This window comes from Lissotriton helveticus, chromosome 12, assembly GCF_964261635.1.
Source record: "Lissotriton helveticus chromosome 12, aLisHel1.1, whole genome shotgun sequence".
NCBI lineage: Eukaryota > Metazoa > Chordata > Amphibia > Caudata > Salamandridae > Lissotriton > Lissotriton helveticus.
The window spans coordinates 761,520,374-761,534,310 of record NC_136073.1 but is presented as its reverse complement, the minus strand read 5'-3'; the positions used below and the strand labels follow the sequence as shown (position 1 = coordinate 761,534,310).

At 42.8% G+C, this 13,937-nt stretch overlaps 1 protein-coding gene across 1 annotated transcript in view; it reads right to left on the bottom strand.

The window, feature by feature from the left end:
- LOC144798125 (uncharacterized) overlaps positions 1–13,937 on the bottom strand; it is an 81,935-nt gene that overhangs the window by 39,896 nt on the left and 28,102 nt on the right. The window contains exons 2-3 of the mRNA XM_078668881.1: positions 13,454–13,514; positions 5,131–5,258 (exon numbers count right to left, since the gene is read on the bottom strand). Of these exons, the coding sequence (XP_078525007.1) occupies positions 5,131–5,258; positions 13,454–13,514 (189 nt within the window). The remainder of the gene's footprint in view (positions 1–5,130; positions 5,259–13,453; positions 13,515–13,937) is intronic.

The following is a 13,937-nucleotide window of genomic DNA, read 5'->3' as shown; positions in this document are numbered from 1 at the left end:
CATATTACATCACTTGTGACATGCTCAGTGACATCACTGTTGACATCTCAAATTTTCCATTGGGCATACAAGTCACACAGTCCTTAAAATAACAAACGGAGATGTTGGTTCACCATCTGCCTACTGGCTCAACTACTGTCTCCCGATTGGATAGAAAATAGTCAATTGTGACATTAAATTGCTTACATTCTCATGGTTCTGCCTATGTCGAACACCTACTTTTGCCACACTGATGAAGGCTGATTGCTGAAACGCGTATGTGGCCAATAAAGTTATGTTGAAAGCCCCGGGAGTGTTCCAGTTGCTTTTTTGGTTGTTGAATGAAATGGGTCACACCCCCGCTAATTGGAGGCACCAGTTGTGAGTTCAGAGGAACTGGTGGGAAACGTGTATGTATATATATATATATATATATATATATATATATATATATATATATATATATATATATATATATATATATATATATATATATATATATATAAACGAATTACACAGTTATTATAATTTAAATACATTTAACAACAAACAATTAGTAATTTGTAATTCAGATTAAATAAAAATATACATTTTACTTTCTGGTTGATTTTTTAAAATAAATATTTAAATAAATAATTTTGTATTAGCTTATTATATTTACAGGAAATATTTTAACATACTTTCAAGATAGTATTGCTGTAGGATTTATTTTCAATTTCTTTTAGGTTTAAAAAAACTATAAAATACATTAAAATATTTTCATTAACTTATTTTAAAGATTAAAAATCCCCAATACTACACCATAGGGAGAACTCTGCCCTGGTGAAATAAGTGTGAAAGGTTACCAGTGGCAACTAGTCACTTATAAATTTGCCTCCACCCTCTAGTTTCAGGGATCGAGGATATGCACATTTCCACTGTGTTGTAACTTTACATGTGAAAACGGTGAATAGCCAAAAGCAGTAAAGTTACTACAAAGTCCAAGAGTAAATGTGCACGTTTGCCGGTATTTCTACTTTTGTGAATAGGGATGATAGTCTTTTTTGACCTGTAATTATTGACCTTTTCCTTGTGCCACATTTTTCTCAATTATTCCTATCCAGAGTAGAAACTAGCCATGCATTCTTACGTCTCACAAACGGCTCCTTTAGATGACACTCAACATAATATTGTAAGGACAAAAGTAGCTGACATGAGAGCTTTCCATTCACAGATTTGCGGTAATCAGGTTCAGGGTATTTCACAATAAGTCCCTCAAAGCAAGATTCTGGTTACATTTCTGGATTTACCAGAGTGCTTAAATGATCTTCATTTCGATGAGGTTATGTACATTTGTTATACAGGGATATCTTGAATACCTGGCAGGATCCAGTCTTTCTGGTTCTAGGTTGTAGACCCCAAGATCTGAAGTATTTTTACAGCAAACTAGCAGTGTAACTGTTCTTTCTTTACTCCAAGAAAGAATTTGCCTTGACATGTTTCGGTGAGAGGTTAGTGTCTGCCATTTTCTCCCACAGTCTCTGACCGAACAGAGTTGAAATGTTCAAACAAAGGTTACAATACTGTTTTCTCTAATGACTCATCCATAAAGTATGATATCAATATGTATACTTAATGGATGCTTTAGATGAAAATCTGTCATTCCAGGCACTTACAACACAACACAGCGATGTAATGCATTACAATACATCTATGCATCATACTACAACATAACACCACAAAACACACATAGCTGCACTACAGCACAGCATGACACTGACAAACTACACAAGACTATAGTACACTGTGGAAAATGACTAAATTAGGTATACATAAGCGGTGTTCATTTATGTTCACCACAGCCACTGTTGAAAGTAAAGTGAAAATCGTGAAACAGTGGCCACGCCATCTTGTCCCTTTTTAGGCCCCTTCATGCACGTAAGTGGCAGCCATTTTGTGTGCCATGGCCTCTCTGCCCATTGCCAATAGCCTGCGCGTCTCTCCCCCTCACTCCCCGGCCTCGCAAGCATCCCCCCCGCACCCCGACAGCCCCCGGTCTCTCCTGTTTGGGCCATAAACGCACCTCCAGCGCGACCCTGTCTCCGAGCCACATCCCGTGCTGAACCCCCTCACTCTTTCATCTCATTCATAGAACAGGCCCTTTGATAACCTCTTCCTCCCTGCCCGATTGTCCGGCCTGATCCCAGGCCATTACCTAGCCCAACAGATGCAGTTTATTGCCCCCTACAGTAGGACCTCGCCTCACATCAAAGGAGCGGGGATTAATCAATGCCTTCACACCCCTAGATCCGACCGATCGCCCGCATTCCTGTTCCCAGCGGAATGTCCAGCTGCGCGATAGCCATCATGCTGAGATTTGGGTGGGGACCCCTACTGTAGATATGTGTGAGAACGGGCCTGAACCGGGGATTCCAAAGATGCCTTTTTCGTACTTCAAAGCAATACCACGGATGTCATAAATGTAATAAAGCCATAAACTTGTGTATAAGAGGCCAGGCCTCAGAGATGCGGTTAGAGCACCTCGAGAAGATACCCTGTTGTCTGATTTGACGTGTTCTGCTCCGTCGGAATAAACTCCTGTTTCCTGCCTTCCAGTCTCCAGCGCCTGCCTCTTTGTTTGGTAATATTGAATGGTATGAGAGGCGGCTAACTTGGGCAAATACTGAAGGGTTCTTGGTCGAATTCGGCCCTGCCTTTTTACACACTGCACAAAAATATGATATAACACTGCAACACCACACTAACTTACTTATTCTGTACACTATAGCAAAGCATTTGACTACAAGCCAAGACAACCTAACCTTATACAACTCTACTTCACACCACATAGTCCTTTGCAGTACCCTAGGGCCCATAAACATCACACTACAACCCTAAACTGTCAGGAAATGGGCTTTTTGCATGTTCCCATCCCAGTTCTTGACCCTATTTGAGTACTAGTTGCTGTTTTTTCGACTCAGTGCACTTAGGCCTGTTAACCTGACCCCAGTGCCAGTGTACTGACCCATTATAAAAGATTTCTTGAATTGGGTGACCCCAATTTGCAAGCACTAACTTACTTGTGAGTCCCTAGTATATGGTGCAGAGTGTGACAAAAGACAAGAAGGCTACCAGCCTCCCACTGCAGACTAGAAGGGTAGTGTTCACAATCCTAGTTTGACTATGGCATTGCCATTAATGGCAAAGCCACCCGTTCCCTTAATGATATATGTAATTCACCCCAAAGGAAGCCATATAGACCCCTATGGCAGGGAGCTGTATATTGTTAAGCAAGACATATAAGTTTATATAGCCTTAGCCGCAAAACCCTTAAAGTTGTCGTTTTGATTAGGAAAGTTAGTCCGGCTATTTTCTGAATGGGACTACCTTACATCAAATTCAACTTGATGCCCAAATCGAAATTAATGTCACTGTTAAAGTTAGGCAGCTTTTAAAAAGTTTACACTCTGTGCCCTAGATAGTCCAGTGGCTTTGTGCAGGCCCGGGCCAACAGACAGCTTTCTGCCCACCTGGGGAGACATGTGAACAACTCCAAGGCTTAAGCACAAAGGCAGTTGCCGCAGACTGAAGTGTCACCTCCTCTCCCAGAAAGGCCAACTGAGGTGTTAGCCCAAAAGGCAGGCTCAAAGAAAATGCCCCCTTTAAAGGGTGACAACACACCCGAGCAGGATGACTTTTGTTCCTGCAGACAAGTTGGAGGCAGGGACGGAGAGGAAAACACTGTCCTCAAACCTGTTTTCCTGTGGGCTTGACAGTAGCAAACATATTGCATGCTGGGATTGCGAAATGCCACACATAACTTGAACTTTGTCGCAAAAAAGGAGTGGGCCTACAAGCCCATTGAATAGTGACCACGTTGTCCCCCCAGGCGCTTTCCCAGGATAAAATAGGCAACCCTGGCATGCTAAACCTCAGTACACATTGGATTTGGAAAAATAACCCAACAAAGACTGTCCTCCTGCCCTTGGAATAGCACAAAGAGAGGATTCACTGTTGGAAGGACTGCACCTGCTGCACTTTGGACTAGTAAAATTTGGACGGTGCCTGCGGCTCTCGGCTTGGGAAAACATTGATCCCAGAGCCAGATTGAAGCAGTGACTCCAAGGGTTAGTTGGTTGCCCCCCTGGAACAGCACCATGGATACCAAAGTTGAGAAAGCCGAAACCGGCAAAGCAGTATCCTCTTCAGAGGAATCACCACTGACTGCTGTTGGGTGCTCCTAGAGACATCTCCGATGTAGCCAAAAGTTGCACTCGAGTCTGCTGGACCCAGGACTGCTATCAAAGGATTTCTTGCCTTAGAGGGACACTAGCCTCTACCAAGGATATTAGCAGTGATTGATGTGTCGGGAGCACAGTAGCCCAGCCGCTGCTTGCCTTCGACTGTCACAAAGAGAATGCCATGGGACCTCACATGCAGTGGCCAAAGTTGCCCCACTTGACCCATGCACCAAGGAATCACCCACAGCTCACCCTTGTCGACTGCACAGCTCCAGGATGATATGTGAACATCTTTTCTGCCTGCATCCCCAGCATAGAAACCACTTCATTGTTCTATATAGTGGTTGTTTTCTAAAGGCTGGAACTGAACTGAAAAAGGGTCTGGTGGCCATGTCATTGCCCAAAGTGACCTTTAGTCAGGCTGAAGTTGACAAACTAACTGTTTTAAACATTAAAAAAAATTACAAACTTTTGTTGACCAGTTCTGTTTTGTGGTTGTATTTAAAGTTTTTTTTTATTGTTTTCAAAATACATTTCTCTGGAACCTCCAATGAAATTTGATGAACATGGATTCTAAAAATGTACAAAAATATGTTCTATTTTCATAAAGTATTGTTGTATCTCTTGTGTGACTTTCTTATTCCATTGTTTGGTGCTCTTAAATGATTTACACTAAGTTCCTTTGTCAAGCTTTGCTGCTCGAAGCCCCAGATACCCAGGGTTGAACAAAGGTGATAAAAACAAGCTTCACTGGACCCAAGACAGTTTTTGTGACTGTATTCCATGATAAGGCTTCTACTGCCATATCATAATACTCTGAAATTCTCACATACATAATATATCATACCATGAGACAACCACATTTTTAAATGAAGCACATTGCCTCTTATTCCCTAGAATGCCCGGTAAAGCAATGGAGAATCACAGTTACCTTTTTTCGATGTTCCAGGATTTTACAACATAACAAGATGTTCTCATTTGAATTTGCAGAAGCAGATGTATGCAAAAAAAACATAAGGATGTTCATGTCCATGCGCCAGATAGATTCCATCAGTCGAACTGTAATGACAACCCAGAGAAACAGACACATGTACAAATAATGCCCAAACAGAGGTTACTTGACATTTTTCAGAAGTTTAGAAAAAAGTGTCACAAGATATTTTTAACTTGCAGCAAAATTTGCATGAAATACTAAAGAAAGGACACTTGTCCAAGATGCATTGGTGCTTGTGCAAATTAAGTTTCATGTTATTTTCTTACAGATTGATTATATCTGGAATTCAGCGGTAGGTCTTGCCACATTGAGATTGACACATTGTGTTAATTTTAGACTTTTACTCCAACTGTTAGGATCATAATTGGTTTTTGTACCTCATTCCACAAAACTTACAGGCGCTTCGTTTTAGCTTGCTACTCAGGGTGACAGCTGTTGTGATCTTCCGTCCCTGCCCCGTTCCACCGTGGCTTTTGCCGTTTGTTGCAGAGGGCTAAAGGACCGGACATACCTGACTAGCACTTGTGGGTTGGAAACAGCTGATGTGTGCGCGAGACGCCTGACTCACTGCTATTTAAGCAGCATGCCGGCGCGGACGCGAGAACACCAGCAGTAGGTCTTGTCACCTATCATTTTGCCCTGCTGCTATTTTTAAAAACTGCATTGAGATTGACACTTTGTGTTCATTTTAGACTTTTACTCCACCTGCTGGGATCGTAATTGGTTTTTGTACCTCACTCCACATGCTTACCGGCACTTTGTTTTAGCTTGCTAATCAGGGTGGCAGCTGTTGTGATCTTCCCTCCCCGCCCCCGTTCTGCCATGGCTTGTGCCGTTTGTTGCGGAGGGCTAAGGGACCGGACATGCCTGACTAGTACTTCTGGGTTGGAAACAACTGATGTGTGCGCGAGACGCCTGAATCACAGCTATTTAAGCAGCATGCCAGAGCGGATGCACAGAGGGCGCGCCGCTGGCACACCAAAGGCAAGCCCGTCTGCGCCCATCCGTGCCTAGATCGGGCCCAAGGCCACCCCCCCCTGTCCGTTCCCTACTGATCTTGGGCCCAAGTTTAAAATATACAAGAGATACTCTTGTAAGTCTTAACCCCCAGATGAAGGATTCCTGTCCGCAACTCGATCCTTTGAAAGAGCCTAAGGTGTGCCCTCTGTGTGACATGAAGTTCCTTTTCACCAAAACAAAATGCAGCTTTAACTCGCATCAAGTCCTTTACCCGTAAACAGTTTTGCAAAAGTCCCTCCAGGGCCTACTCCTGAATACACGCTCTTTAATTAAACACAACATTGAATTCGCCGAGCTGCTGGAAGCTCACAATATAGATATGGCATTTGTCACGGAGACGTGGGCAGATGGAACATCTGATCCGGAGCTATCATTAGCCATTCCCCAAGGATACTTATTAATCAGGAATGATAGACAGGATAAGCGGGGAGGGGAAATAGCGATTATTATCAAGGACACCTTGTCGATGAAAAGCTCTACTTCAGGAAGCGGTCCTGATTGTGAACTGCTTTCATTTGGAATCACCATCAGTTAAAACTATATATTTAACGGCATACTGCTGTATAGACCACCAGGGGCTAAGAACAAGTTTGTAGAGACAAAAGGTCATATCATCGAGTCTAGTGTTGACTTTCAGGAATTTTCTATCTTAGGCGACTTCAACTACCATTTAGAAAATATAAATGACCAATATACAATCTCGCTTCTAGAGCTTATGGCCAGTGTCTTGATGGAACAACTGATCAAGCATCCTACCCAAGAGGATGGACACACCCTAGATGGAATATTCATATCTAATCCTCAATTGAAAGTGCAGGAGAGGTTGCCAATCCCATGTTCTGATCATAAGGCCAATCGGTTGGTACTTACCTCGTCCCATCATCTTACTCGTCCTCATTCTGCTCTTAGGACTTTTAAGGGAGAAATTGGAAGGAAATCAGCCCACAGCAGCTGCAATTAACATTAGCTGCCTCTAAACCGACACTAATGCCCGAAGTAAATACATCCACCAATATTTGTAGCAATTTAGCAACCGCAGTAAATATTTTAGCTCCAGAAAAACATTTACTAGCAAATGGTTGAAGAAATCAGAACCTTGGTCTGTGACTCACTGCGCATCCAGAAGCAACTATGCAGACAAGCTGAAAGGCGCTGGAGAAAAACTTATACGGAAGCCAAAAAAATGGTTTATACACAGTCACTGACCGAATATAAAAAGATGATTCTGGAGAAAAAAAGCAGCTGTTTCTCTGATAAATTGAGCAGGCGGGCAACTCAAGTAAATTACTTTTCTCAACTTTAAAGGAATTAGTGACACTTCCCACCCCACTAGCACTGAATAGCAATGTTACTGTCTGCAATCAACTCGCAGATTCCTTTAGGGACAAGGTGCTTTCTATCTATGATTTCTTCAGTGGAAAAGTCAATGAGCCTCAAGTGAATCAACCCTCTTCACCTACGCGACATCCTGGCCATGGCTTGAATGCTTTTATCCCCCCAAATGTAGAACAGGTTTCGCAGATAGTCAGATTGGTGAAAGCAGTGGCTCCATCTGACCCCTGCCCCCCTAAAATATTCCAACAGGCAGCTGATGAGATCAGCGAGCAACTCTGTCTGATTTTCAACGAGATCCTTATGTCCAGCATTTTGCCAGAGGCTTGGAAGAAGGTCTCCATCCTCCCCCTGCTGAAAAACCTAGACACCAGCGATCACAATAATTATCGACCCATAGCAAGGATTCTGTTCCCAGCTAAAGTTTTGGAAAAAATAATAAATCTTCAACTTACGGCTTTTGTTTTCTCAGAAAATCTGCTGGACTCTTCACAATACGGCTTCCGGCAAGGGCATGGAACGGAGACGACCTTGAGCATGGCAGCAGAGGAGCTTCGCTCTATGCTGGTTTCCGGTGCAAAGGCCGCCTTGATCCTTTTGGATCTTTCAGCGGCCTTTGACACCGCGAACCATGACATCCTCATTCTAAGGCTTCAGAAGTTGGGAGTGTCAAGCTTAGCACTAAGCTTAATCAAATCCTACCTTAACAATAGGCGACAGTAGGTTCAGATTGATGATTCTTGTTCAAAACATTTTTTCACTTCCTTGTGGGGTACCGCAGGGCTCATCTTTAAGCCCTAAGCTGTTCAATCAGTATGTCACCCCCCTAGCTGACGTCATCAGGCAGTTTGGCTTCTCGCTAGTGTCCTACACCGATGATACCCAGATTGTAGTATCCATCCCAGGCAATCTGGAAGAAACGGCGGCCAGCTTTAAACAGTGTATGACCTGCATGGATCACTGGATGCGGGCAAATTGCCTAAAGCTTAATGGAAGTAAAACAGAGGTGCTTCTGCTGGGCTCAGACTCCACCATTTGGTCTCAGAAATGGTGGCCCCCAGCTATGGGAATACTTCCCACCCCAGTGCGGAAAGCTAAAAATCTAGGCTTCATCTTCGATGACAGTCTCACCTTCCAACATCAAACCAAGGTCACCTCTCAGGTACATTTAACTCTAAAACTAATTCAGAAGGTGAAACCTTATATTCCCCCACCTGCAGTAAAAACATTGGTAACAACTTTGGCATTGGCCAGACTGGACTATGGAAACGCCCTTTATCTGGGCCTTCAGAAACAGCACTTGCTTAAACTGCAGCGTCAAGTCAAAATTGTCAGAACAGAAGTTAAGTAGTGTAAGGGGTAACAGATGCTGAAAACAAGAGCAGTGAGATAAAGCAGCATTAGACAATGTGCAGGTAGGTGTGGCTCCCCGAGGGCCCTGTATATCCAGGTTGACAAATGACAAGTATTTCATTAAGAAGAAAGCAACGATTAGGTCAGGTGGGGGGACAGAAGGTCCTGTCTAAGAAGTGAACACCAGGTCACTTGACAAAATATATCCGCTTAACCTGACCCACCACCAGTAGGTACCAAAAAAATGGGGCGAGGCCTAAAAGGTGAAAACATATATGTGGAAAGGGGACCAGATGATATAGCAAAATAATGGTGGAATTATTTGCTCACTTCTAATAAATGTTGATGATCAACTCCAAGGATCTACTTAAAAGCTTCCCATCATACATTTCATATATCAACCTTTTCTAAACTCAAAACCTAAATTGAGATACAAAGCTAAATGTTTGGTATTTTGCATCATTGCTCTACAGGTTGTCTCATATTTCATATTTATTCAAATGTATCAGCGACAGCTTAGTTTATCTGCATGTTAAACTATATTTCGAGCTTTTGCATAGTGCACAATTTGCCTTTGGCTTTGTCCTATGGTGCTGTCCGCAATCTGGTGGCTTTCCACGTGATGCAAGTGTTAACAAAGCAGATCAGCCTCTGCTTTGCTTTATGGAGTAAAGATGTGGTATTGGTATTGTGGGCTGGTCATACTTTGGGTGAACTGGATAGTTAAGGTTTAAGGCTGTATGTGTTCACCAACAGCGCATACATTCTCCAAATAGCTAAGTATAGGTGTGCATGTGCTTCTGTGTATGTGCTGTGTGTGCGGTGTTTGTAATGTTTTTGGTTGTATAGTGTATCCGAATCTGTGTTCAATGTATGCTAATGTTTTCTGTTGGAGGAGCTACTGTGATAGCCATCATACTGCATGCCTGCAGTGTGTGGCATGCTGAATATGTGGGTGGTGTTCTATTTAATATGTTGTGGAACTCTGTGAGTTTCGTAATCAGTAGGGCTACTGTAACTCACATGCTGGCCAGCTAAATTACATATCTTGTCTTTGTTGAGTTTGTGAAACATGTTCCGTCTTATGTGTTCTGTTGGAGTTGTGTGGCGTTTCCTAAGTGCAGTTGAGACCCCCATGATAACTGATCATAGATTCATCTTGAATGTGTTGAATTTATGTGATAGAGTGCTTGATTTTATTTCGGCGCATTCTGTGGGAGAAAGGCAGACTGTCTTGCTCAGGTTTGGTTATTTCCTGTATCCTACTTCTATGTAAATCTAACTGCTTGAACTACACCTTGCACGTGAGGAAGCCTACGGAGGGAAATGTAAAGAGAATTAGCACTCCCAACAAAGCTTCCATAACTATACAGACGCAATAAAAGTGCCTCTCATGATAAATTCTAGAGCTGTTACTCTCCATTTTTATAATGAGACTCCTCAAATGCTATGCTGTGTTAAAGCCCCCAGCATACAAGACAGCATATCCAGGAGCTCTCTAACCTATCCAAAAGGACACCAATGGCATTTGCTAATCACGAAGAGCCTTTGGTCAGAAATTAGGGTAATTATGAGGTCACAAGTATCTCTAGATTGAATGTCAATTTCGATTACAGAGTCCCATATGTCTGCACAAACTGAAGAAAGTGGCTCCTCGGATGGTCCTCCCTTCATGCCCCAAGTTGCTGCTGATTGAAATTATAACATTAAATACAATATAATAACATAGTATAAACTAACATAACATAACATAACTTATTAATCTACTAGAGTTTAAAAGCCATGTTTGCTTGAAAACTAATCAGTTTAAAGATGGATACAAAAATGTCCTGAAACTCGGTAGCTACACGTTTCACTGCCAGTCCTGTAATGCTCCTGGTGAAAAAGGCACTCCAACTTGGGTCTCCCTATTCCCACAATTGTATAGTTTTTGCCTGCCTTTCTCTGTTTGCAAAATGTGAATATTTGAGTCAGGATGGGTGATGGGGGACCATGCATGGTCAATTCAACTCATCTATGTTAGACTTCAGATACAGCTGAACAATTGTTCATGTTATGTGACCATACGTGTGAATTTATGATAAGGTTTTTTTTAACCCAGGAATGGTGCAGCTGTTTGTGACTTTTGTATCAAATATAAGAGATCAATATATATAGATTTAGAAGGCCCTGCTATGGCAGCCTCTTCTAATTTGCCCATGTAGCAAATCACTGCATTTTGTTAGTGAGGCTTACAAGTTGTGTTCCTGCTCCTATGCTCCCCATTGGAATGTATTTTCTCCGGGTCACTGTTTTGGACAATAACTTCGAAGCTATTTGCCACATCTATGAAAGTTCTAAAATGTCAGCATTTTTGGTGGCCCAGCCTACAACTGTTCATTTTGCTTTATATTTCTGGGGTTAGGTACCTCCTATCCACAGCCTAGGAGTTCTGTAAAAATGTATCCTTACTGAACAAAGATTCCATTTGTGAGCGAGCCCAGGCTTCTCCTTTTGCCATCAGCATACACTGTCCCTCGGTCTCTGTGAGCCAGGTACTTCCAAAGACACCTGCCGTCTAACGTAGCTCTGCGGCCACCAACAGCATTTGGCTGCACATTTTCACAGCCCACACTACACTTGATCATCTTTATTGTCCTCATAAGGATTTGGGGGGCCCTGGGTAAGACATAATTTGAGGGCATCTGTACAGTACACATTTGAAATGTATTACCCATTTCCTACTATTTCAATCCTGCTTGATGCCAAACAATACTAAACCATATGTCACACTATAACAGGAGCACACAATAACAGATTAAATATGCCCTGACAGGGATCCCAAAAGTCCTTAAAATGACTCAAAAGAGTCAGTAGTGGCATGAGGTGAAGAGTTTTAACAGAGAAACAGAATAGTCTAAGATCAAATAGTGAGAAAGTTCACTTTCCCATGGTGCCTCTTGGAAGGTGGGGGCCCTGGGCAATTGCCTAATTTGCCTATGCCTTAAAACGTCTTTGACCATCTTGCCTGGTGATCCAGTGGCCTCCAAGCCTACCACACACATGCCATAAGGCTCCAATAATTTGTCAATGCTGCATTTGGTTGTTGAATGACCATTCTGCCGAGGTGGTGCCAGGATTTGAAACACAGCCAGTACCTCCCACCACAATGACTGTGGCCCAACACTCTCAGAAATGAAATACTAAATGATCAATGCCGGCACCATACATTGTAACATTGAGTGACTGTTGCCTCCATATCCGCATGTACTTGAATATTGAGGGGTTGATTCACCTGCATTTCACGTACTATATTATTACATAATAGCTTCAAGGACAGTGTGTTCTGTGCTGAAAATGTACTTTTTACAGAAATGCATCCCTTCATTTCATTAAAACTATAAACAATCAAAGAACTCACACAAAGGGGAAAACTCAGGGGCAGATTTACAAGAAAGTGACCCAGGGGCATATTATCAAGGACCGGTGTTAAAATTATTGCTGTTTTATCGGCAGGAAACAGCAGATAAAACGGCGATAATGGGCTTGATAATACGCCCTTGTTAACCCCTTCTATGCTGATGACGAGCTGAGCTCGTCATCGGCGTTACCTGCCGTGTGCTGATGACGAGCTGAGCTCGTCATGTAACGCATGCGGTTAATTCCCATAGAAGCCCATGTTCTGGTATTAACATGGGCTTCTATGGGAATTAACAAGGGCGTATTATAAAGCCCATTATCGCCGTTTTATCGGCAGTTTCCTGCCGATAAAATGGCGATAATGTTAAAACCGGTCCTCGGTCCTTGATAATATGCCCCTCAGTGCCTAATGCAAGCCACATTGAGTCACTTTCAAAGCACAGGGATGCAACATATTTACAACAATATGTCGCATCTCAGTGCTTCCCTCTGCGCTGGCGTACAAACTGCTGCCGTGCGTTGTGGGGAGATTGTTTTTGTTCAGGAAGGGTTCCCTTCCTGCACAAAAACAATCTGAAATGCCGTTTTTCAACTTCTATGTGTGCTGCATTAGCACCCATAGAAGTTGAAAAACTGCATTGTTTCAATGATTGTTGATGTGCCGGAAGGGAACCCTTCCTGTACATAAACAATCATTAGAGGTGATTTCCTCTTTCTATGTGTGTTGCAAAATGCAGCACACATAGAAAGAGGAAAAGAAAACGGGGAAAAAATTATACATTTCTCCTTGTTGGGCCTCCCTACTCCTCCACTGGGGAGGCGTAGAATTCACACTCATTTCCAGATTGATGATTCCTTGTGAATCTGAAAATGTGTCTGGTTCCATGGGTGCTGTGTGTGTACACCCATAGCAACACCCATGGAAAGTCCCTTTCATGCAAAGTGCTGCGTGTAAAGGGGTCATATTTACAAGGACAAGTAAAGTCACACAGGGTGGCTTTTCCTGTCCTTGTAAATATGGAGCGTTAGCATGCACCACCGGTACAACACAAAAAATGATGAACCGGTGTGTCAAGGGGCTTGTAAATCTGCCCCTCAGAGTACATTTATGTCTAGTGGCATGAGGTAATGAGGGGTTTTGCTTTCGACCACTTACCTCCCTTAGGGACTGGTCTGCAGCAGCAGATTACTGCCCTCAGGCGGGCTTGCATGCGGAACTACAAGAGAAACAGAAAGAATCATTTGGTCTTTCTCTCTAAAACCAGATTTCACCATTTCATTATATTGATATGCAATGTTACACCCTGTGCCGCTCAGCCATTTTCTCGTTGAAATGTAGTAGCTAACTACTGAAGGGAATACGCTATATTAAAATGCCATGGTCGGGGAACAGTCGGAACACTGTGGTCTAAACCATGAGTGTTCCAACTCCGCTAGATCTACAGCCTTAATCACACATATGCCCTAAGCACGCATATGTGTGGTTAAGGCAATATGCATACTAACTGCTGCCTGCTACGGACAATAGCAAGAAGACCTTGCAGGAAGCGGTGAGTTTATTTGTGCTGGGTGTAGTTTTGGGCTGGGGGTTGTTTTGTTGTAGTTTAGTAGGCTGGTGGGGTTGGGGTAGTTTTATAGGC